The 26,805-nt window shown below is 44.1% G+C and overlaps 1 protein-coding gene across 1 annotated transcript; it reads left to right on the top strand.

Annotated features, from left to right (window-relative positions):
* Positions 1–3,260: 3,260 nt before the first annotated feature.
* Positions 3,261–26,805, top strand: GOLPH3 (golgi phosphoprotein 3). Its single transcript, XM_069745994.1, has 4 exons — positions 3,261–3,655; positions 14,766–14,897; positions 16,239–16,353; positions 25,078–26,805. The coding sequence occupies exons 1-4, from the start codon at positions 3,461–3,463 to the stop codon at positions 25,500–25,502; spliced, it is 867 nt and encodes a 288-aa protein (XP_069602095.1). The 5' UTR covers positions 3,261–3,460; the 3' UTR covers positions 25,503–26,805.

A 26,805-nucleotide genomic window follows, 5' to 3' on the forward strand; every position in this document is an offset into this window, starting at 1 on the left:
CCCTTAATATAGGGTTTTCATTGTTTCTTGGGATTTCACCTAGCATTTCATTTTCCACCGTGAATACCGTGGAGAAGAAGGTGTTTAATATGTTAGCTTTTTCCTCGTCATCTACAACCATTCTTTCCTCACTATTTTTTAAGGGGCCTACATTTTCAGTTTTTATTCTTTTACTATTGATATAGTTGAAGAACAGTTTGGGATTAGTTTTACTCTCCTTAGCAATGTGCTTCTCTGTTTCCTTTTTGGCAGCTTTAATTAGTTTTTTAGATAAAGTATTTTTCTCCCTATAGTTTTTTAGAGCTTCAATGGTGCCATCCTGCTTTAGTAGTGCAAATGCTTTCTTTTTACTGTTAATTGCCTGTCTTACTTCTTTGTTTAGCCACATTGGGTTTTTCCTATTTCTAGTCCTTTTATTCCCACAAGGTATAAACCGCTTACACTGCCTATTTAGGATGTTCTTAAACATTTCCCATTTATTATCTGTATTCTCATTTCTGAGGATATTGTCCCAGTCTACCAGATTAAGGGCATCTCTAAGCTGGTCAAACTTTGCCTTCCTAAAGTTCAATGTTTTTGTGACTCCCTGACAAGTCCCCCTAGTGAAAGACAGGTGAAACTGCACAATATTGTGGTCGCTATTTCCTAAATGCCCAACCACCTGCAGATTTGTTATTCTGTCAGGTCTATTAGATAGTATTAGGTCTAAAAGTGCTGCTCCTCTGGTTGGATTCTGCACCAATTGTGAAAGATAATTTTTCTTGGTTATTAGCAGAAACCTGTTGCCTTTATGGGTTTCACAGGTTTCTGTTTCCCAGTTAATATCCGGGTAGTTAAAGTCCCCCATAACCAGGACCTCATTATGGGTTGCAGCTTCATCTATCTGCTTTAGAAGTAGACTTTCCATGGTTTCTGTTATACTTGGGGGTTTGTAACAGACCCCAATGAGAATTTTGTTACCATTTTTCCCTCCATGAATTTCGACCCATATGGACTCGACATCCTCATTCCCTTCGCTAATATCCTCCCTTAAAGTGGACTTTAGACAAGACTTTACATAGAGACAAACCCCTCCTCCTCTCCGATTTTTACGATCCTTTCTAAACAGACTGTAACCCTGTAAGTTAACTGCCCAGTCATAGCTTTCATCTAACCATGTCTCGGTTATTCCCACTATGTCAAAGTTACCTGTAGATATTTCTGCTTCTAGTTCTTCCATCTTGTTTGTCAGGCTTCTGGCGTTTGCGAGCATGCAGTTTTAGCATTCATAATATAAATTAACCCCTTTTTGACCTCGCATGGGATAGTACATCCGAGGTCAGATCCCCTGCTTTGATGCGGTCTCCGGCGGTGAGCCCGCATCAAAGCCGGGACATGTCAGCTGCTTTGTACAGCTGATGTGCCCGCAATAGCGGCAGGTGGAATAATGGGCGATCAAAAGATCATATCTGCACAAAAATTGTATCATTAAAAATGCCAGCTCAGCACGCAAAAAATAAACCCTCACCTGACCCGAAATCCCAAAAAATGGAGACGCTACGGATCTCGGAAAATTGCTCAATGGTTTTATATATGTGTGTGTATATATATATATATATATATATATATATATATATATATATATATATATATATATATATATATATATATATATATATATATATATAAAGAAAAAGGAAAACACTCGCTTGAGAAAGGATACTATATCTGAAACGTTGCCACGCCGTTCAGGCAATAAAGTCCACCTTTTTTTCATTTTTGTTGTGCTGTTTTCCTTTTTCTTTTTTATATTTTTACCACTTGCAATAGTGTGTATATATATATATATATATATATATATATAAACAAAAAAGTTAGAATCAACTTTTTTAGGTTAAATATAAAGAAAAAAATAAGAATATTTGGATTCGCCAAAGCTGTAAAAGTTCGGAATAACTTCATATAGATTAATTTATCTCAAACATTAAAAAAAAATTGTATGTACCGATAAAACCATCAGCTCACCAGACGAAAAACAAGCCCTGCAGGTAGAAAAAGTACAAAAAATGGCACGCACGAACCCAAAGGATTTTTTTTCGTTTTTACAATTTTTTATTTTTATTTCACCTCTAAAATTATAAAATAACTAACTAAAAAAATTAAAAAAAAATGTTATGTGCACGGAGAACGCTGAAGAATTACGGTATACGATCCAGGCGATCGCAGGGTCAAAAATTTAAGTATAATGTAAAAAAAAAAAAATTATAAAATTTTTTTTTTAAGACATAAAAAAAAAAATAGCAGTAAAAGTCTATCAAAATATAGAATTATTTATCCCATAGGGGAATAGAAAAATAACAAAACGGAAACAAAACCCCCCACAATTTTGCTGCTTTATTTTTACAAACTTGCCGCTAAAATAATAAAATACTATTAAATAATAGAAAAAATAATAACAAAAAATAAAATAAGAAAAAATAATAATAGAAAAAAGAAAAAAAAAAGAAAAAAATAATAATAATAAAATAAGAAAAAATAGAATAAAATAAAATAGAAAAATTTATAAAAAATAGAAAAAATAAAGTAATAAAAAATAATAAAAAAATAAAATAATAATAATAATAAAAAAAACTTTATTTGCACACAAGTATTTCCAGCCACCATTTCTGCCCCCAAAACGCATCTCTTTGCAGTAATCTTTCGTGCATTTTTTTTTTTTGTAAAAAGTTTATAAAAAAAATGAGAAGGAAAAATGTGGCAAAAATGCATCATGTGAACAAGCCCCAAGTTTGGGATGGTCGTAAGTGTCCAGATTGGATAATAATGCCCCCCTGAGCGCCAGAAAAAGAAAATGGCGGCATTGCGTGTTTTTCACCTTTTCACATTATTCGGATTCCCCCCCACACACATTTTTCAGTACATTAAATGGTAAAATGAATTAATAACTACAAATTATCCTGCAAAAAAAAAACAACAACTCGGCGCTCGGAGCGACGGGACAGAGAAATGAAACAGTTGTGGGAGAGAAAAAAAGGAAAACTGGGGGTTCAGAGGACTGAGGAAAAATAAAACAGTTGCCCCTAGCAACCAATTTAGGTGGCTTTTTTTTTTCTGACTGGTTGCTGTGGGAGACTCCGCCTCCTTTCCCCATATTTTCTTCTTGACCAGTAGAGGGCGCGTGTCCCGATCGCCTCATGACGTCACTTCCGCTTTCAGTCCCAGTCTCCTCCCCCTTTGAACAGTTCGTGCCACATCCTCTGGTGACGTCACCAGGAGCCGCCATCTTGGCCGAATACCGAGGAGAAGCGGGGTCTTCCTTCCTGCAGCAGCAGCAGCAGAACCGGAGACGGCAGCACCGGGGGAGGAGAGTGCGCGGCCTGATGAGCGCAGCCTGGGCCTCCAGATAGCCCTCCCCCAGTGCAGCACGTGACCTCACACTACACCCCCCCCCCCCCCCGCTGCCCCCTCACACACCTCAGACATGACGTCCGTCACCCAGCGCAACTCCGGCCTAGTGCAGCGCCGCACCGAGGCCTCCCGCAGCGACCGGGAGAGGGCGGCCGAGGGCCAGACCGAGGAGCGGGAGGAGCAGGAGGACGAGGAGCGGGCCGGGGACAAGGAGGCCAGGCTCACCCTGATGGAGGAGGTGCTGCTGCTGGGGCTCAAGGACCGGGAGGTGAGTGACGTCATGTCGTGACTGGGGGGGGAGGGGGGGGTTCTATTGTTTTATATGAGGGGGTCTCTATTGTTTTATATGGGGGGTCTCTTGTTTTATATGGGGGGGTCTATTGTTTTATATGGGGGGGGGTCTCTATTGTTTTATATGGGGGGGTCTATTGTTTTATATGGGGGGGTCTATTGTTTTATATGGGGGGTCTCTATTGTTTTATATGGGGGGTCTCTATTGTTTTATATGGGGGGGTCTCTTGTTTTATATGGGGGGGTCTATTGTTTTATATGGGGGGGTCTCTATTGTATTATATGGGGGTCTCTATTGTTTTATATGGGGGGGTCTCTTGTTTTATATGGGGGGGTCTATTGTTTTATATGGGGGGGTCTATTGTTTTATATGGGGGGGTCTCTATTGTATTATATGGGGGTCTCTATTGTTTTATATGGGGGGGTCTCTTGTTTTATATGGGGGGGTCTATTGTTTTATATGGGGGGGTCTATTGTTTTATATGGGGGGGTCTCTATTGTATTATATGGGGGTCTCTATTGTTTTATATGGGGGGGGGTCTCTATTGTTTTATATGGGGGGTCTCTATTGTTTTATATGGGGGGGTCTCTATTGTTTTATATGGGGGGGTCTATTGTTTTATATGGGGGGGTCTGTATTGTTTTATATGGGGGGGTCTATTGTTTTATATGGGGGGGGTCTCTATTGTTATGGGGGGGTCTATTGTTTTATATGGGGGGGTCTCTATTGTTTTATATGGGGGGGTCTCTATTGTTTTATATGGGGGGTCTATTGTTTTATATGGGGGAGGTCTCTATTATTTCTTATAATAATAATAGCGCCAACATATTCCGCAGCGCTTTACAGCTTAACCGTTTCAAACACAACAGTCATAAGTAACAACGTAAACAATACAATAGTTAAAGCACAATAAGCCGCCCCTGCTCGTGAGAGCTTACAATCTACAATGAGGCGGGGGAGATACAAAGCACAGGTGTGTATTTACAATGATGTAGTTACAATCATGGTCCAGCCATCTTCAGGGAGTGGGGGGTAGATGGAAATAGTGAATGGGCTACACACACACAAACATACAATGACTTTGATTAGTGAATGTGATAGGACGCTCTGAACAAATGTGTTTTCAGCTATGCAAATTATGGATGGTCCTGATATCTTTAGGTAGAGCATTCCAGAGGATTGGCGCAGCACGGGAGAAGTCTTGGAGTCGGGAGTGGGAGGTACGGATTAGTGCAGAGGTTAGCCGAAAGTCATTTGCAGAGCGCAGTGGTCAGTTAGGCCGATAGACAGAAATAAGGGAGGTGTAAGGGGGTGCTGCACTGTGTAGAGCTTTGTGGGTGAGAACAAGTACTCTGAATTGTATCCTGTAATGAATGGGCAGCCAGTGTAATGACTGGCGAAGAGCGGACACGTCCGAGTAATGATTAGTCAGATGGACGACCCTGGCTGCCGCATTAAGGATGGACTGGAGAGGGGAAAGTCGAGTGAGGGGGAGGCCAATTAATAGAGCGTTACAGTAGTCCAGACGGGAGTGGATCAGGGCGACAGTGAGGGTTTTTGTTGTTTCCATGGTGAGAAAAGGGCGGATTCTAGAGATGTTCTTTAGGTGTAAGCGGCACGAGCGGGCAAGAGATTGTATATGGGATGTGAAGGAGAGATCGGAGTCAAACATAACACCCAGACAGCGCGCCTGCTGCCGGGGTGTTATTATGGTGCCACCTACAGAGAGAGAAATGTCAGATTTAGGGAGGTTAGTAGATGGTGGGAGCAGAAGAAGTTCAGTTTTGGAGAGGTTGAGTTTCAGATAGAGAGCGGACATGATGTTGGAGACTGCGGACAGTCAGTGGCGTTCTCTACTACAGCGGGGGTAAGGTCAGGTGATGACGTGTATAGTTGTGTGTCGTCGGCATAAAGATGGTACTGAAAGCCAAATCTGCTGATGGTCTGTCCAATTGGGGCCGTGTAGAGGGAGAAGAGAAGGGGCCAAGGACTGAGCCCTGAGGTTCTTATAAAATGTATTTGTCCGTCGCTCCGTGCATATAGATCACGTGATTCCCGTTCTGCGCTGTTTACATGGGGCTGCTGGATTCCACAATGCAGGGACCCTTAAAAAATAACATTGTGCTAGGAGGAAGTAATGAGTACACCCCTCCCGCCTCGGCCTGCAGCCAATCACCAGGCTCGCTGCTGCTGAGGTCAGTGATTGGCTGCAGAGGTCACATGATGTCAGCAACTTGAACCAGTAAGTAATGACTATTTTGGAAAATCGCTCTCTAGGGGTCTTCTCATATCTGGGGGACATGGAGCCGCTTGGCTCTCAGTGGTAACATTTGGCTCCAATTAAAGGGATTCTGTAGCCCCCCTAAACTCTGGTGGCGCCGCTCAGACAGGTGTGTAGGGGAGTGAGCGCCTGTAAAATCAGAACTGTAGATTAGTCACCAGAATAAAATGTTGATTTATTTTTTGGATGACAATGAGGGGGTCTCAGTGCACCGTTGCGCCCCCTGAATCTGCGGACTGAGCGCTTTGTCCTACCCTGATGATAGCGCGGTCTGCATCCTCGCTCAGTGTCACCGCGGAGCGTCCGCAGATGAGAGCGTACACTGCAGAGCGCCCCATCATCAGGATAGGACACTGCTCGGTATGTAAATTAATGGCGCCTAACTGTGCACTGAACTCTTGGCCACGCCAAGGGGCTTTGAAGACCCTCATTGTTATAACAAAAAAAAATCGTCCAAGGACTCCTGTCTACGAGAACTGGAGCCGCTCATACAGATCACGTCTGTCTGTGAATGGCACCTCGCCCAGTTCTGTTGCCATGATGTTAGTGGACCAGGGGAGGTGTGGGCCGTCCCTATAACACGTGTGCACGCTGTATCAGTTGGTGATGATTGTTATACTGGGGATGCGCATGATTAGTGTGTATGGCCATGAAAAGCAAGGAGGGGAAGGTGCGCTGTGCTCCTGGGAGATGAGCGGTGCCAGGATCAGTGCTTATCTTTGTAGAAATGAACACTGGGCCGCTCTCCGCCATCCAGACGTGGCTAGGACGGACGTTGTCCCGCCATCTGGCCGATGTAACCGTATGGACCCGTTCAGCACAGTGTTATGTGATCCCGCCATGGTGAGCGCTGGGCGACTGGCTCAGCTCTGCTACATGCATCTTCTGTGCGCGGCCCGTGGCTCTATTACCGGCAGCTCCAGCACTGACGATGAGCAATTATTGCTTTGTCGTTTCTGTTTCTTCGGGGTGTTGAGATGGCGGATCCTGATGGTAATATTCTGCTTTATTACGGCTATAAATATAATTTCTCAGGTCTCCCGGACGGACGCGGTGGCTCCTGCTGGTTATCATGGGGTCGCACAGGTCTGTATATTGGGGACTTGCCTTTGAAGCAGTTGCCTGGACTATTTGCCCCTGTTGCGGTCAGGACGTCCGATTCCCTGCCCCCCGATGGCAGTTATGGGGGTTGTATATGTCATCTATAGTTAGGCTGTAGGAGTGTACAGGATTTACCGTACTGTGCCATTTATCCCACAGGGTCGGGCAATGCTGAGACTTGTAGTTGACAGCAGCTTGAGTCCCGCAGATGGCTATAGATAGACTCCACACATGTAGAGATATAATACTATAAATCCTCTAATTTTGGATCCTGCTGTACAGGAACATCACAGAAGACTTTCCAGCAGTGGGTAACATCCACAGCAAAAAGAATAGGAAACCAGTATGTTCTCCATTGTGGATGTGCGGAAGATTCTCATGTCCCGCTATATAAAACAATCAGCAGCATGTCAGTCTGTGATTTGATTTTACCCTTTGCAGTGCAAATCAGCAGCACAAAGACCCTCCCTCCCCCCCCCCCCCAAAAAAAAGCAAAACTCTGCAGATTTTATCACTGGTGATATTCTGCAGCGTTCCAGTGCTGTGAGGAGTAATGGTGCAGGTTTACTTAGCGGCTACAAGAGCTGAGGCGCTGGGAGAGGCAGTGGAAGGAGCCGTCACATAGTCAAGAAGCAGATCACCATCCCTACCCTGCTAAGCTATCCCCTACAGCAATAGTAATCAGCGTACACACACACGTGTCCCAGGCGCGTTCACAATTCCACTGCACGTATGATTTTTTTTTTCCACCAGTTTTTCAGTACATTGAATGGAGAGCCATTCAGCGGACAATAAATGCCTTTAAGTGCATCCATTTTTGCAAAGCTCACCCTATACTGTAGAAATAAAATAGAACTTTTCACCCCTTCATGACCCCAGCTTTTTTGGTTTTCTGCTTCCCTCCTTCCCAGAGCCGTAATTTTTTTTCTTTTTCTGTCAATATGGCCATGTGAGGGCTTGTTTTTTTTTTGCGGGACAAGTTTTACTTTTGAACGACACCATTCGTTTTACCATATCGTGTACTCAAAAATGGAAGAAAAAAATCCAACTGCAGTGAAATTGCAAAAAAAAGTGCAATCCCACACTTGTTTTTTGTTTGGCTTTTTGCTAGGTTCACTAATTGCTAAAACTGACCTGCCATTATGATTCTCAACGTCATTACGCGTTCATAGATAACATACATGTCTAGGTTCTTTTTTTATCTAAGTGGTGAAAAAAAATTCCAAACTTTGCTAACAAAAACAAAGCGCCATTTTTCGTGATCTGGGGTCCGTTGAGGGCTTATTTTTTGCGTGCTGAGCCGAGGTTTTTAATTATGCCATTTTGGTGCAGATACAGTCTTTTGATCGCCCGTTATATATATTTTTTTTAATTTTTTTCATATTTTTTAAAAACCTTTTTTTTTTTAAATATTTTGGCATGCTTCAATAGTCTCCATGGGAGGCTAGAAGCTGCCACAACTTGATCGGCTCTGCTACATAGAGGCAATGCTCAGATCGCCCCTATGTAGCAGAATTTCTGCATTCCTATGAGCACCGACCACAGGGTGGTGCTCATAGCAATCCGGCATCAGCAACCATAGAGATCTCAAGGAGTTAGTTTGACAGCGGCATTTAACTAGTTAATAGCTGCAGGTGGATTGCAATTCCACCAGCGCCTATTGCGGGCACATGTCAGATGTTAAAAACAGCTGACATGTCCCAGCTTTGATGCCGACTCACCGCCCGAGCCCACATCAAAGCGGGGGTTCTGCCATTGAATGTACTATTCCGTCCGAGGGCAGAAAGGGGTTAATACTCTAGAATTTCTTTTATTTATTTTTTTTAAACATATAACAATGTGAAAAAAAGGCTTCCGATTAATAGGTTGCTAAATGTCGAATCATGAAAGAACCATTTTGAAAAACCAAATACACAATATCCGATCTAACAACCTACGGTGTATATATATAAATGTATTTCGACATGGGTCGCTCAGTCGGATATTGTCGGATCTCCTTGGATTACCATGCTAGTGTTGGCTATGTTGTCCTCGGGGTGTTATAGGGTGCTGTAGGGTCCGCCTTTGGTGATCAGGGGTGCTGTTTGCACATCTAGTGTGAATCAGAGACTTAATGGGACTTCCTTTTTTTTACTTGTATATTTGGTTTTTCTAAACTATCTCATCAGGATCCGACTTTTTGGAGCCTATAATTGGTAGCTTTTTTCACTTTTATATATAGCCACCAACACTAACGCTTTTCTTGGATTAATAAAAAGCAATTTTTATTTTTCTCAACAATAAAAACCACACAAGTTTATAAAAGTACATAAAAATAGGGGAAACCAAAAAAGAAAAAAAAGGTGGGTATGGCTTTATAGTGGCATAATATAGCTCAAGCACAAAGGGGGCTACAACCAATAGTATCCCAAGTGGATAGATACATGCATATATAACCAATCAAAAACAGATAAAAACATAGGTGTTATATAGATATAATCCATCTGCTAGCAATAGGAACCACGCATTACATAGTATTACATAGTATAAAGTGCACAGTCTTCATAGTCTAAATGTAAATTGTGCAAGCAAAAATAAGTAAAATGCCAGAACACTACCGCGAGCAGAGCAGACATGTACGATATACATAAAATAGGCCCAACAGAACATGCATTGACCCTAATTACCTTGTATAAGCCAGCAGCCAGGAACCCACAGAAACGGACACGAGTTTCGCTATGGAAAGCTTTGTCCAGGGGTCGAAGGGTTTTCACTTGGTTAAAAATGAATGGTGCCATTCAAAACTACAACTTTTCCCGCAATAAACATGTGGACAGGAAAATGAAGAAGTTACGGTTCTTCTAAGGGGGGGGGGATATAATGCAAAAAAATAGAAAATCGCGCGGTCGAGAAGGTGATCCATTGTAAACGGGAGCAGAGCCCAACTAAAAGAACATCGGAGACATTTTGATGGTGCCCTCCACTTTGCTGGGAGTTTATTCATTCCCTTTCATGATGACAAATTGTAGAACAGAAGTTCCAACTGTATCGGAGCATCTGACAGAATCCCCAATTAATCAATCTGCTTTTCAGCACCCCAACACCCTCCGATCATAAAGCGTAGTTTATTCTTCTGGTGTTTAATGAGGGGCGACGATGCTGATTGCACTGTTCTACATATTTTCATAATTCGTCAGTTTCAGTGATTAAATGAGCCATTTCTTAATGATTTTCACCTCCTGAATTCAAATCTGACTATTAAAATGTTTAGTTCTCCCTTATTTCTATTTACTGCTACATATAATTAACGCATAAAAGTTTCAGTATTTTGAAATGTTTAGCTTGCAAAAAAGACTGAGAGGAGACTTAATAGCTGTGTACAAATATCTCAAGGGCTGTCATATTATAGAAGGATCATCTTTATTCTTATTTGCACAAGGAAAGACTAGAAGCAATGGGATGAAACTGAATGGGAGGAGACACAGATTAGATATTAGGAAAAACTTTGACAGTGAGGGTGATCAATGAGTGGGACAGGCGGCCACGAGAGGTGGCGAGTTCTCCTTCAATGGAAGTCTTCAAACAGAGGCTGGACAGACATCTGTCTGGGATGATTTAGTGAATCCTGCTTCGATCAGGGGGTTGGACACGATAACCCAGGAGGTCCCTTCCAACTCTACCATTCTATGACAGTTACACAAATTGCGCTACAACATTTGCTCCTCATTCAGTGTCCACTCTTTTTTTGCTTGTCTCTCGTACTCCTGCATCTGATCATCTCTTACCGTTATCCAGCAGTGATCTGCAAGCATTGCTTTTGATATCTTTTCTCCATAGCCGAAACATTTTGGTGAAATCTCTCACCGTGCTCGACGCTCACTGCTCCGCAGTTTGGTGGGAAAAAGTCTAGATGCGAGTTTAAAAAGTGAATCTTTAAGGACATGTTACGCCGAGATCCTTGTATGTTTTGAGATTTTCCACGAACTGTTCATAGTTATGTGCTCTTGAGTTTCCCCAAAAATACCACTAATGCGAATGACACCCAAGCAGCCTTTTGCTTGCCCTGCAACAAACAGAGAGACTCCTCATCTTGAAGAAGCTTACAATTCTGAGGTCCAATAAAGACTCCTTTCTTTTATCTTTGCTTCACTCAACCATGGGAATTTATCAATAACATCCTTGAGTGCTTTTGCATTTTTTATCCAATGCCTTTACAAAGTTCTTCATTCGGTCCAACTTGATATGCAAGGGTGATAACAAAATCTTCTGTTGGTCAACAAGTGCTGGATGCCGAACGCTTCTATTCTCTGGATGAAGTGAATGCACGACTATACGGCTCACACAGAAAGCAGCAGTACTGGGAATAAAGTAAGCAAGTTCAGACACCTCAACAGCTGTTACTTTCATGTGGACGGCATGACCAGCTGGAATTAAAGGCAGCACATCGCCGTTATGCAGCAAGACGGCTTTGAGGCTGTGTGCACAAGTTCTGGATTTATAGCGGAAAAAAAAAACGCATCCATTAAGCATCCTATTAATAGAATGCAATCCGCAATTTTTGTTCACATGTTGCATTTTTTTTCCGCAAAAATAACGCATTGCGGTAAAAAATGCAGCATGTTCATTTAATTTTGCGGATTTTTTGCGGATTTCCTACTATTTAATGCATTGGGAAGCTCCGGAAAAAAAAACGTGAAAGAAACGCATGCAGATTTCCTGCGGAAAAAGTCCAGTTTCGTTCAGGATATTTCTGCAAAGAATCCTGACGTGTGCACATAGCCTGAGGCTTGTTTTGGACGCGTTGACAAAAGAGCATTCATTCCTCTGGATTATGACTTATCTTCAGAGCTTCCATTTACAGTATTTTTCTGACTATATGACGCATCGGATCGTATGACGCACCACAAATTTTGGGGTGGAAAATAGAAAAAAAATTTTTTTATAAGATGGGGGTCGGTCTTATCGTCTGTGTTTTAAGGCATCTTACCTTAGGCATGGTCCCTTCCCCAGGAAGCCGGCGATGGCAGAAATGGGGCAATGCTGCAGTCCCGGGGTATCCCAGCGGTGTGATGCTGCAGTCCCGGGGTATCCCAGCGGTGCGATGCTGCAGTCCCGGGGTATCCCAGCGGTGCGATGCTGCAGTCCCGGGGTATTCCAGCGGTGCGATGCTGCAGTCCCGGGGTATCCCAGCGGTGCGATGCTGCGGGTCCGGTGTTGGCGGTGAGGCAGAGCAGAGTGCGTTGTATGGAGCAGGGTCCCATCCTCTGGATGCCTGCGGCAGAATTGTGGCGATGCTGCGGCCCGTGTCCACAGTGAGCAGAGCAGAGTGCATCATTGGTTTTTCGGCTTGCCATTTTCCTGATGCTGAGGGCCTCGGAGGCTCTCATTTGGCCTCTGGTGGCTATTCTCCTGAAGCCGAGGGCTGCCATGATATCAATCTGCATAAGATCGGCCTCCGGAAGCCATTTTCCTGAAGCCCTGCTTCAGGAAAATGTAGCGCGAGAGGCCCAGCTGAGATCTCAATCCGCGCACGCACCGCCAGAGGCGGCCCACAGCTTCAGGAAGGTGGCCGCAGGGAAACCGATGATGCACTGCTCACCGCCGACACCAAGCTTCAGCATCCCACACTTCTGCCGCTGGTACCCTGAGGAAGGGACACTGCTACACCACTGCCACAACCCTCCTGTAAGCCTGTGTTCTGGCTATTAGATGCACCACCCCCCCCCCCCCCCCCCCCCCCCCCATTTTCCTCCCAAATTTTGGGGGGAATAAATGTCTTATAGTCTGAAAAATACACTAAATTGTTAATGATGTTGCATGCCACAAGATCACCCTCCATGAAGAAGTATTGGACAAGATGTTCATCAGTTACAGAACAAAGAAACATGGGCCGCTAGGAGATCCCACTGCGGAGCCCTCTTCCTCCTCACTTTACTCTCCTGAAAATATCTCTGGTGCTTCAGGAACCGGCAGTTCTTCTGTATGTGGTACTGGGCGTATTGCAGATGGAAGGTTTGGGTACTTTCCTAATGGGGGCACCATGTAGAAATACCAATTGGTAGTGTGATTGGTTTACTCTCTTCTGATCATTGGGACTGCACACGGCATAGATTGCCTCTTCCCTACAACCGCTGGGTGATCGGTCGCCCGAAGATGATAGAAGACTAAAGGCTCCATAGACTAAATAGATGATGTAATAGACGAGCTACTAACAGAGCAATAATGAGGAGGAAATAATAAAGAGGCAGCGTTTCTATAAGCTGCAGGAAAGGTGTCATAAGTAATTACATCCTCCACTGGGTCTGGAAAACTAGAGCCGATCAGCAAATGTAAGCATCATATTCATTTTCAGCATCACAGCATTAGTTGAGTGGTTTTCGTCTGAACCAATTTGGCTTTAGAACAGTGTTGTCGCTCATTGCAGGTAACTTACTGGGGCCCTTAGATTTCATTACCGGGGCCCTCGGATGTCATCACCGGTCCTCATACTGGATATTGGGTCATGGTGTCCTTTACACAATGCTGTTTGCCTGCAGTCCTCTCGATCTCCCCTGGGCCATCAGCACTGTTTTATTTCTGCAGTATCCGCGTCATCATACATAGGTTTATGGGCTGCTTGTGCCGCCGTTGGACACCAGAAACCTCTGTTTGCAACATGGAGAGATGCCGTTTACGCCATTAATCCTTGCAGGCCGCCAGGAAGAAGTTTTGTTTCCTGTTTCCAGAGTTTAATAAAATCTTTCAGACTGGGGTGGTCTTATAAAAGACGCTTCCCCGTAAAAGATCAGGAGGGGTATAAGGGAGCCATGACGGTTCTGCTGATCCTGCGTAGCGGCCATCTGTTGTGGCTTATTGGGGGCCCCTGCTATACAGCCCAGTAAAGCATCGCCAGCATTGGAATAATGTTTTATTCTCTCGCTCGGCTCCAACTTGGCGTCCTTGAATATTTCCTCAGGAAGTAAGACTAGACAACACGGCCAGATAAGGGAAATAACAGCTGCAGGAAGAATCCAGCTATTGTACAGCGATCTACCGGTCACCTAGCAACCTGCCACGGTGACCATCCTGCGTGTTATTACACTGCTGCACGCATTACTGTGGGCATCTTGTATTACACCACGGGCACTGCCGCCTCCGGATCGCGCTGGAGAAAATGCTCTCATTCCAGAGAGTCACATTTACAACTGGTTTGCTGGAAACCGTCAGTAAGCATGTCAGCAGTCCCATCTAGCAGCTCCGATGATCTCCTGTAATGTATTAGTGCAACAGATTACAGCACAAGACCTGATGTTTAGGGTCCTCCTGGCTGATGCTGCCCATTTTGTCAGCATTGACCACTTCTCTAATGCCTGTGGGGGTTGTCCTGGTGGGTAAGGAGGAGGATGATGATGGTGAATGTGGATATTAAATGTGGCCATAGCTATAGGTTCCCACGAGATCTGGCCGCGGCGAGTTTATTAACAGATTTATAGAAGAACGGCATATAAAGGGACTGTTCCCAGATTCCAAAGTTACATCATATGATATTCTGGGGGTCTGACAGATGGGACCCCCGTGATCCTGAGCATGGACCTCTGGAAGGAGCGGAGGTTTCCCAACCTCTCATGGTCCCGGGGATGGAGATCATCTGCACCTGTCCGGAGTGACTGCGCATTATACCTCCGCCTGCCGGCCATGATCCCCGATCTCTGGTTATCGCCTAGTGTTTTGTGCTTTCTCTCGCAGGGCTACACATCCTTCTGGAACGACTGCATATCGGCGGGTCTACGAGGGTGCATGCTGATCGAGCTGGCGTTCAGAGGGCGCATCACCCTGGAAGTCGGCGGAATGAGGCGTAAAAGTCTCCTAGCAAGAAAGGTACGAAAGTGATACATATAGAGCTGACGGGAATTGTCAGCCTGTGCGTCTTCTCACTCCTGAAGCGGATGCATTATCGGGGGCCACGTAAACAAACTGCATTTTACTCACTGTGGTCGGGTCCGGCGCTGACTCTCTACCGCTGCTTACTGTTTCCAGGGGCGGCTGCAGTGCTGGCGTCATGGCAACACTGCAGCAGCCAATCGTCAGCTCTGAGCAGGGCGTTCAGTCTGTACGGGCCGAGCTCACTGATTGGCAGTGGAGCTGACCCATCAACCAATCCCAGACACTGGGAGCAGCGTCAGAGACTTAGCGCTGGACCGGGGGACAGTGTGCACAACACATCTTTGTCATAAAATGGTCGTGTCTATTCTGCAAAACTAACGCGTTAAAATCGTAATAATTTACTCATGGGTAGCTGGTTTTTATTTCCGACATTATCTTGTTTTATGTTCATTCATGTCCATTCACTGAGTTCGGTATTAACCTTTTATGCTCGTTACTCACTTTCTAATATGGCCGTGCACCTAGCTAAGGACTAGATTGGAAGATCACTGAGCTGTATTTCTAGGTATTATAAAGGGCCCCATCCACACCCCTCATCCCTCCTAATTATATGCAATGAAGGACCGCTGCAGGACATAACGGTAATTTGTGATATTTTCCCACGGGATTCTTCTAGTACAGTAATAATGCCGCCATATTTCCGAGCATACGTTCACCATCCTAGACACCCAGGTGTGACCGGAGCCGGCTGTTTAACGCTCGCTATTCCACCATCCCGTGTAAACACACGACGTTGTTGCTCGTTATGAGTTACGATCGCATCCGTCATCGTTTAATCGATTATCCGCTTCCGTGGATGAACCCGGATACTGAGCAATGCTGGAGCAGCGGGACCGGCGACAGGGACAAGTGTTAGGACGGAGCGCGGGGAGATAAACGGAGCGTACTCCAGTGAAGCGGTGGAAGGGGCGCTTCTTGTAGAGATATTATTGGGCTTAGTTTTGTATAATTTTAGCAGATATGTTCTCCGCCTGCTAAATGTGAGGGGCAGCCATTCCTCAGCGGACTCCTTCTGATCAGCGCGTTCCTCCAACTCCTCACACAGATCTTTGGCCCAGTCCGACCGCTTTGTTGTGCCCGGCTTGCCGCTCACGGTTTGCCGCCCTGGGCGAGGGGACAAAAATCGAAATCAAAAATCGAAATCGAGTAACTTGTTAAATCATGAATTAGTCGCCCAGCCGTCCTCTAGGAGTACACTGTCCACCTCTCCCACATGGCTGTACCATGACTAGCAATGGCTTCTGTCTCTGACCTTTCAGTATTTCTATCTTGCAGGTTATCTGTAAATCTGATGCCCCCACAGGAGACGTTATGCTCGACGAAGCCTTAAAACACATAAAAGAAACCCCGACCCCAGAGACGGTGCAGAGCTGGATTGAACTTCTTAGCGGTAAGATTCTTTACGTCCTGAGTGACGTTGTATTTATAAGGGGATAAGCGAGATACAAAGTCCATTCACGAAGGCTCCAGCCGTGGCCAGATATCCGTGGCCCAGCAGCTCCAGTCTCACATCAGACTTTGTGCCCTGTGTGGGAATGTGATGGAGGGGGCTGGCTGCCAGGGTTAAACCAGAGCCAGCTCCCTCATCCATGGCTGCGGCAGATGGAGGGCTGAGCCCGAAATACAAACTCCTTCCTCACATCACTAAAAGTTAGAGGGAGAAAGTGTCCTGTCTGCATCAAACCCAATACAGAAGTGGGGCTGTCGGGACGGAGCTGATAATGTCCAGATATAAACTGCATGGTTAAAGGTAACCCGCCACATTGTACATGCACTGCAATCTGTGGACCTGCTTGGTATAGAGAAGGAGACGCCGAGCAGAATGATATCTGGGAAAGATTCAGTATAATTTGTATTATGAGTCCAGTGGGCGCTGTTACCAGTGATTGACGGCGATCTCTGCATGCACAGTCATTCAGGAAAGACAGTCACTGAATAAGACCGCCTGCTGAACTACATGATATGGACCTGTGATCTCAGCAGCATCAGTAATGATGATATGGTCCTGTGATCTCCGCAGTCTTAGTAATGATGATATGGTCCTGTGATCTCAGTAATGATGATATGGTCCTGTGATCTCCGCAGTCTTAGTAATGATGATATGGTCCTGTGATCTCAGTAATGATGATGTGGTCCTGTGATCTCAGTAATGATGATGTGGTCCTGTGATCTCAGTAGCCTCAGTAATTATGATATGGTCCTGTGATCTCAGCAGTCTCAGTAATGATGATATGGTCCTGTGATCTCAGCAGTCTCAGTAATGATGATATGGTCCTGTGATCTCAGTAATGATGATATGGTCCTGTGATCTCAGCAGTCTCAGTAATGATGATATGGGCCTGTGATCTCAGCAGCCTCAGTAATGATGATATGGTCCTGTGATCTCAGTAATGATGATATGGTCCTGTGATCTCAGTAATGATGATATGGTCCTGTGATCTCTGCAGCCTCAGTAATGATGATGTGGTCCTGTGATCTCAGTAATGATGATATAGTCCTGTGATATCCGCAGTCTTAGTAATGATGATATGGTTCTGTGATCTCAGCAGTCTCACTAATGGTGATATGGTCCTGTGATCTCAGCAGTCTCAGTAATGATGATATGGTCCTGTGATCTCAGTAGCCTCAGTAATGATGATATGGTTCTGTGATCTCTGCAGTCTCAGTAATGATGATATGGTTCTGTGATCTCTGCAGTCTCAGTAATGATGATATGGTTCTGTGATCTCTGCAGTCTCAGTAATGATGATATGGTCCTGTGATCTCCGCAGTCTTAGTAATGATGATATGGTCCTGTGATCTCCGCAGTCTTAGTATTGATGATATGGTTCTGTGATCTCAGCAGCCTCAGTAATGATGATATGGTCCTGTGATCTCAGCAGTCTTAGTAATGATGATATGGTCCTGTGATCTCCGCAGTCTTAGTATTGATGATATGGTTCTGTGATCTCAGCAGCCTCAGTAATGATGATATGGTCCTGTGATCTCAGCAGTCTTAGTAATGATGATATGGTCCTGTGATCTCCGCAGTCTTAGTATTGATGATATGGTTCTGTGATCTCAGCAGTCTCAGTAATGATGATATGGTCCTGTGATCTCTGCAGCCTCAGTAATGATGATGTGGTCCTGTGATCTCAGTAATGATGATATGGTCCTGTGATCTCTGCAGCCTCAGTAATGATGATATGGTCCTGTGATCTCCGCAGTCTTAGTAATGATGATATGGTTCTGTGATCTCAGCAGTCTCAGTAATGATGATATGGTCCTGTGATCTCTGCAGCCTCAGTAATGATGATGTGGTCCTGTGATCTCAGTAATGATGATATGGTCCTGTGATCTCAGCAGTCTCAGTAATGATGATATGGTCCTGTGATCTCCGCAGTCTTAGTAATGATGATATGGTTCTGTGATCTCAGCAGTCTCAGTAATGATGATGTGGTCCTGTGATCTCAGCAGTCTCAGTAATGATGATGTGGTCCTGTGATCTCAGTAATGATGATATAGTCCAGTGATATCCGCAGTCTTAGTAATGATGATATGGTTCTGTGATCTCAGCAGTCTCACTAATGGTGATATGGTCCTGTGATCTCTGCAGCCTCAGTAATGATGATGTGGTCCTGTGATCTCAGTAATGATGATATGGTCCTGTGATCTCAGCAGTCTCAGTAATGATGATATGGTCCTGTGATCTCCGCAGTCTTAGTAATGATGATATGGATGAAAATGTGTGCAAACTGTAAAGCGCTGCGTAATATGTTAGCGCTATATAAAAATAAAGATTATTATTATTATTATTATATGGTCCTGTGATCTCAGCAGCCTCAGTAATGATGATATGGTCCTGTGATCTCAGCAGTCTTAGTAATGATGATATGGTCCTGTGATCTCAGCAGTCTCAGTAATGATGATATGGTCCTGTGATCTCAGCAGTCTCAGTAATGATGATATGGTCCTGTGATCTCAGCAGTCTCAGTAATGATGATGTGGTCCTGTGATCTCAGTAATGATGATATGGTCCTGTGATCTCAGCAGCCTCAGTAATGATGATATGGTCCTGTGATCTCAGCAGCCTCAGTAATGATGATATGGTTCTGTGATCTCAGCAGTCTCAGTAATGATGATATGGTCCTGTGATCTCCGCAGTCTTAGTAATGATGATATGGTCCTGTGATCTCAGCAGCCTCAGTAATGATGATATGGTCCTGTGATCTCAGCAGTCTTAGTAATGATGATATGGTCCTGTGATCTCCGCAGTCTCAGTAATGATGATATGGTCCTGTGATCTCAGCAGTCTCAGTAATGATGATATGGTCCTGTGATCTCAGCAGTCTCAGTAATGATGATATGGTCCTGTGATCTCAGCAGTCTCAGTAATGATGATGTGGTCCTGTGATCTCAGTAATGATGATATGGTCCTGTGATCTCTGCAGCCTCAGTAATGATGATGTGGTCCTGTGATCTCAGTAATGATGATATGGTCCTGTGATCTCAGCAGCCTCAGTAATGATGATATGGTCCTGTGATCTCAGCAGTCTCAGTAATGATGATATGGTCCTGTGATCTCAGCAGTCTTAGTAATGATGATATGGTCCTGTGATTTCTGCAGTCTTAGTAATGATGATATGGTCCTGTGATCTCAGCAGTCTCAGTAATGATGATATGGTTCTGTGATCTCAGTAATGATGATCTGGTCCTGTGATCTCTGCAGCCTCAGTAATGATGATCTGGTCCTGTGATCTCTGCAGCCTCAGTAATGATGATATGGTCCTGTGATCTCTGCAGCCTCAGTAATGATGATGTGGTCCTGTGATCTCAGCAGTCTCAGTAATGATGATATGGTCCTTTGATCTCAGTAATGATGATATGGTCCTGTGATCTCAGCAGTCTCAGTAATGATGATATGGTACTGTGATCTCAGTAATGATGATATGGTCCTGTGATCTCCGCAGTCTTAGTAATGATGATATGGTCCTGTGATCTCTGCAGTCTCAGTAATGATGATATGGTCCTGTGATCTCTGCAGTCTCAGTAATGATGATGTGGTCCTGTGATCTCTGCAGCCTCAGTAATGATGATGTGGTCCTGTGATCTCAGCAGTCTCAGTAATGATGATATGGTCCTTTGATCTCAGTAATGATGATATGGTCCTGTGATCTCAGCAGTCTCAGTAATGATGATATGGTACTGTGATCTCAGTAGCCTCAGTAATGATGATGTGGTCCTGTGATCTCAGTAATGATGATATGGTCCTGTGATCTCAGCAGTCTCAGTAATGATGATATGGTCCTGTGATCTCTGCAGCCTCAGTAATGATGATGTGGTCCTGTGATCTCAGCAGTCTCAGTAATGATGATATGGTCCTTTGATCTCAGTAATGATGATATGGTCCTGTGATCTCAGCAGTCTCAGTAATGATGATATGGTCCTGTGATCTCCGCAGTCTCAGTAATGATGATATGGTACTGTGATCTCAGTAGCCTCAGTAATGATGATATGGTCCTGTGATCTCAGTAATGATGATATGGTCCTGTGATCTCAGCAGCCTCAGTAATGATGATATGGTTCTGTGATCTCAGTAATGATGATATGGTCCTGTGATCTCAGCAGCCTCAGTAATGATGATATGGTTCTGTGATCTCCGCAGTCTCAGTAATGATGCTGTGGTCCTGTGATCTCAGCAGTCTCAGTAATGATGATATGGTCCTGTGATCTCAGCAGTCTCAGTAATGATGGTATGGTCCTGTGATCTCCGCAGTCTCAGTAATGATGATATGGTCCTTTGATCTCAGTAATGATGATATGGTCCTTTGATCTCAGTAATGATGATATGGTCCTGTGATCTCTGCAGCCTCAGTAATGATGATATGGTCCTGTGATCTCAGCAGTCTCAGTAATGATGTGGTCCTGTGATCTCAGTAATGATGATATGGTCCTGTGATCTCTGCAGCCTCAGTAATGATGTGGTCCTGTGATCTCAGTAATGATGATATGGTTCTGTGATCTCAGCAGTCTCAGTAATGATGATATGGTCCTTTGATCTCAGTAATGATGATATGGTCCTGTGATCTCTGCAGCCTCAGTAATGATGATATGGTCCTGTGATCTCAGCAGTCTCAGTAATGATGATATGGTTCAGTGATCTCAGCAGTCTCAGTAATGATGATATGGTCCTGTGATCTCTGCAGCCTCAGTAATGATGTGGTCCTGTGATCTCAGTAATGATGATATGGTTCAGTGATCTCAGCAGTCTCAGTAATGATGATATGGTCCTTTGATCTCAGTAATGATGATATGGTCCTGTGATCTCAGCAGTCTCGGTAATGATGATATGGTCCTGTGATCTCAGCAGTCTCAGTAATGATGATATGGTCCTGTGATCTCTGCAGCCTCAGTAATGATGTGGTCCTGTGATCTCAGTAATGATGATATGGTTCTGTGATCTCAGCAGTCTCAGTAATGATGATATGGTCCTTTGATCTCAGTAATGATGATATGGTCCTGTGATCTCTGCAGCCTCAGTAATGATGATATGGTCCTGTGATCTCAGCAGTCTCAGTAATGATGATATGGTTCAGTGATCTCAGCAGTCTCAGTAATGATGATATGGTCCTGTGATCTCTGCAGCCTCAGTAATGATGTGGTCCTGTGATCTCAGTAATGATGATATGGTCCTGTGATCTCAGCAGTCTCGGTAATGATGATATGGTCCTGTGATCTCAGCAGTCTCAGTAATGATGATATGGTCCTGTGATCTCTGCAGCCTCAGTAATGATGTGGTCCTGTGATCTCAGTAATGATGATATGGTTCTGTGATCTCTGCAGCCTCAGTAATGATGATATGGTCCTGTGATCTCAGCAGTCTCAGTAATGATGATATGGTCCTGTGATCTCAGCAGTCTCAGTAATGATGATATGGTTCAGTGATCTCAGCAGTCTCAGTAATGATGATATGGTCCTGTGATCTCTGCAGCCTCAGTAATGATGTGGTCCTGTGATCTCAGTAATGATGATATGGTTCAGTGATCTCAGCAGTCTCAGTAATGATGATATGGTCCTGTGATCTCGGCAGTCTTAGTAATGATGATATGGTTCTGTGATCTCAGCAGTCTCAGTAATGATGATATGGTTCAGTGATCTCAGTAATGATGATATGGTCCTGTGATCTCAGTAATGATGATATGGTCCTGTGATCTCAGCAGTCTCAGTAATGATGATATGGTCCTGTGATCTCAGCAGTCTTAGTAATGATGATATGGTTCTGTGATCTCTGCAGTCTCAGTAATGATGATATGGTCCTTTGATCTCAGTAATGATGATATGGTCCTGTGATCTCAGCAGTCTCAGTAATGATGATATGGACCTGTGATCTCAGCAGTCTCAGTAATGATGATATGGTCCTTTGATCTCAGTAATGATGATATGGTCCTGTGATCTCAGCAGTCTCAGTAATGATGATATGGACCTGTGATCTCAGCAGTCTCAGTAATGATGATATGGTCCTTTGATCTCAGTAATGATGATATGGTCCTGTGATCTCTGCAGTCTCAGTAATGATGATATGGTTCTGTGATCTCAGTAGCCTCAGTAATGATGATATGGTCCTGTGATCTCAGCAGTCTCAGTAATGATGATATGGACCTGTGATCTCAGCAGTCTCAGTAATGATGATATGGTCCTGTGATCTCAGCAGTCTCAGTAATGATGATATGGACCTGTGATCTCAGCAGTCTCAGTAATGATGATATGGTCCTTTGATCTCAGTAATGATGATATGGTCCTGTGATCTCTGCAGTCTCAGTAATGATGATATGGTTCTGTGATCTCAGCAGTCTCAGTAATGATGATATGGTCCTTTGATCTCCGCAGTCTCGGTAATGATGATATGGTTCTGTGATCTCAGCAGTCTCAGTAATGATGATATGGTCCTGTGATCTCAGCAGTCTCAGTAATGATGATGTGGTTCTGTGATCTCAGCAGTCTCAGTAATGATGATATGGACCTGTGATCTCAGCAGTCTCAGTAATGATGATATGGTCCTTTGATCTCAGTAATGATGATGTGGTCCTGTGATCTCTGCAGTCTCAGTAATGATGATATGGTTCTGTGATCTCAGCAGTCTCAGTAATGATGATATGGACCTGTGATCTCAGCAGTCTCAGTAATGATGATATGGTCCTGTGATCTCTGCAGCCTCAGTAATGATGATATGGTTCTGTGATCTCAGCAGTCTCAGTAATGATGATATGGTCCTGTGATCTCAGCAGTCTCAGTAATGATGATATGGTTCTGTGATCTCTGCAGTCTCAGTAATGATGATATGGTCCTGTGATCTCAGCAGTCTCAGTAATGATGATATGGTCCTGTGATCTCAGCAGTCTCAGTAATGATGATATGGTTCTGTGATCTCTGCAGTCTCAGTAATGATGATATGGTCCTGTGATCTCAGCAGTCTCAGTAATGATGATGTGGTTCTGTGATCTCAGCAGTCTCAGTAATGATGATATGGACCTGTGATCTCAGCAGTCTCAGTAATGATGATATGGTCCTTTGATCTCAGTAATGATGATGTGGTCCTGTGATCTCTGCAGTCTCAGTAATGATGATATGGTCCTGTGATCTCAGCAGTCTCAGTAATGATGATATGGTTCTGTGATCTCAGCAGTCTCAGTAATGATGATATGGACCTGTGATCTCAGCAGTCTCAGTAATGATGATATGGTCCTGTGATCTCTGCAGCCTCAGTAATGATGATATGGTTCTGTGATCTCTGCAGCCTCAGTAATGATGATATGGTTCTGTGATCTCTGCAGCCTCAGTAATGATGATATGGTTCTGTGATCTCAGTAGCCTCAGTAATGATGATATGGTTCTGTGATCTCAGTAGCCTCAGTAATGATGATATGGTTCTGTGATCTCGGCAGTCTCAGTAATGATGATATGGGCCTGTGATCTCAGCAGTCTCAGTAATGATGATGTGGTCCTGTGATCTCTGCAGCCTCAGTAATGATGATATGGTTCTGTGATCTCAGTAGCCTCAGTAATGATGATATGGTTCTGTGATCTCGGCAGTCTCAGTAATGATGATATGGGCCTGTGATCTCAGCAGTTTCAGTAATGATGATATGGTCCTGTGATCTCGGCAGTTTCATTAATGATGATATGGTCCTGTGATCTCAGCAGTCTCAGTAATGATGATATGGTCCTGTGATCTCAGCAGTCTCAGTAATGATGATGTGGTTCTGTGATCTCAGCAGTCTCAGTAATGATGATATGGTCCTTTGATCTCAGTAATGATGATGTGGTCCTGTGATCTCTGCAGTCTCAGTAATGATGATGTGATCTCAGCAGCCTCAGTAATGATGATGTGATCTCAGCAGCCTCAGTAATGATGATGTGATCTCAGTAGCCTCAGTAATGATGATATGGTCCTGTGATCTCAGTAGCCTCAGTAATGATGATATGGTCCTGTGATCTCAGTAGCCTCAGTAATGATGATATGGTCCTGTGATCTCAGTAGCCTCAGTAATGATGATATGGTCCTGTGATCTCAGTAGCCTCAGTAATGATGATATGGTCCTGTGATCTCAGTAGCCTCAGTAATGATGATATGGTCCTGTGATCTCAGTAATGATGATATGGTCCTGTGATCTCTGCAGTCTCAGTAATGATGATATGGTCCTGTGATCTCAGTAGCCTCAGTAATGATGATATGGTCCTGTGATCTCAGCAGCCTCAATAATAATGATGTGGTCCTGTGATCTCAGCAGCCTCAGTAATGATGATGTGATCTCAGTAGCCTCAGTAATGATGATGTGGTCCTGTGATCTCAGTAATGATGATGTGGTCCTGTGATCTCAGTAATGATGATATGGTCTTGTGATCTCAGCAGTGAAGAAGTTAAATGCGTCAGCCGCCACAGCTTCGCTGCATGTGAGACATGCTGCACAGATTTGTGGTGAACCTTCTAAAATTAAGGACAGTCCACCTCACCCCAGTGCATATTTTGGCCTGGTAAAGCGAGCGCTGTGACCGCCTAGAAGTCCTATATTTCTATACTGTGTAGATAAGCTTAAGTGCTGACTGTCTTTTATTTGACCATTCTTGTTCCTTTCAGGCGAAACCTGGAACCCCCTGAAGCTCCATTTTCAGTTACGAAACGTCCGCGAACGTTTGGCCAAGAATCTGGTGGAGAAAGGCGTCCTGACAACCGAGAAACAAAACTTCCTGCTGTTCGACATGACCACGCACCCGCTCACCAACAACAACATCAAGCAGCGTCTCATCAAGAGAGTGCAAGAAGCCGTTCTGGACAAGTGGGTGAAGGACCCTCACCGCATGGACAAGCGTTTGCTGGCCCTCATCTACCTAGCCCACTCCTCAGACGTCATCGAGAACGCCTTCGCCCCGCTCCTAGACGACCAGTATGACTTGGCCATGAAGAGAGTCCGACAGCTGCTCGATCTAGATCCTGAAGTGGAGGCCATAAAGCCCAACGCTAGCGAAATCCTCTGGGCCGTCGTGGCCACCTTTACAAAGTAGAAACCGAAAACCAGTGGACGGGAGAGAGTTCATCCAGTCGCCTCGGCTTGACGTTTTCAGCCATTTTGCTTTTGACTCGCCTCACAAGGACGTTGACGCGTTTCTGTCCAGAGAGGACACTTCTTATTGCCATATTGGCATTCCAGTTCTCCTTACGTTTCTGCACCTCTCAGACGTGGTTCTGTTCCGCTCCGCTGGGATCTGGATGGAAGCACGCAGGGTTTGGGGGATTTATTTTATTTCTTTTACCCCCACAATCATGGAGGTTTACCATCCTTTTGAAACGCGTTTCACAAAAAAGGCCTTTTGAGTCCCCTAAGCCTTGATCACTCTGTCCCATTTCTACATCGGTAACTTCACAATAAAAATAAAATAAAAAATTATTTTTTCATTTTTTTTTTTTTTTTTTTTTAAATCCCTTCTTTTTAAGCTGCTGAATTTAACACTTGCTCTCCTCCTCCACCTTTCAATTAATTTACTAGAATCCTAGACTAAAGTAGATTTATTTTAATTATTTAGCATAGAAAAGTCCCATGGGGTTGGTTTGTTTTTTTTTGGAAGCCATTTTTGGGAGGATGGGAGGGGAACATTCCATGAAAGTGTAAATAGTTACAGTTGTATAGTAAAAAAAAAATGTACAAAAAACAAAGGCATCCCTTTTAGGTATTTTGGATGTACGCCCCATGTCCGGCCCGATCTCTTGCACATTTTAGGCTCTGATCTGCGGGTTTGCCATCACAAGCATACATGGAAATGTGAACTACATGTGTCATTATTGTTATTAATACTGGCATGTACCGATGGCGCCATTGTCCTGTTACATAAATTTTTTATTTTTTCTTTTGTGACCAATTTTATTATTTTTGGTGTGTTTGTTTTGTATTTAATGTCTTCAGTCTCCCCTACATGATCGCGTCCTGGCGTTATAATGCTGCATGCCCGTGTTCACAACTACAGGAGCTTCTCACGCGGAAGTAAAAACTTCCGAAAATTAATTCCTTTTTTTTAAATTTTAATTATATATTTTTTTTATTTCTCTAAGTAATTGCGTGTATGTACAATTCTGCGGCTTTAGCACATTACTGTCCGAGCTCCATGTTGCCTGTCACATTTCTTCCATAGTTTGGCTCTGTACATAGAATATGTTGATGCTACGTCACCCCCTTCCCTGACCTGCGCCCGTGGGATCTGTACGTGTAGTCACAGGAGCAGCGAGTGATGACGGCTGCCGGTATCGGATTCCCTCTGTATACTAGCTTTTTATTATACAGTAAATAAACTATGAACTTTAAAGTGCCTGAAA

The sequence above is a fragment of the Ranitomeya imitator genome, chromosome 1 (genome assembly GCF_032444005.1).
Source record: "Ranitomeya imitator isolate aRanImi1 chromosome 1, aRanImi1.pri, whole genome shotgun sequence".
Lineage (NCBI taxonomy): Eukaryota > Metazoa > Chordata > Amphibia > Anura > Dendrobatidae > Ranitomeya > Ranitomeya imitator.

Excerpts from the sequence above, each read along its gene's own strand:
- GOLPH3 (XM_069745994.1), top strand. The coding sequence starts at position 3,461 with ATGACGTCCGTCACCCAGCGCAACTCCGGCCTAGTGCAGCGCCGCACC. Across the intron at positions 3,656-14,765 it reads TGGGGCTCAAGGACCGGGAG|GGCTACACATCCTTCTGGAA; the intron begins GTGAGTGACGTC and ends TTTCTCTCGCAG. Across the intron at positions 14,898-16,238 it reads AAAGTCTCCTAGCAAGAAAG|GTTATCTGTAAATCTGATGC; the intron begins GTACGAAAGTGA and ends TCTATCTTGCAG.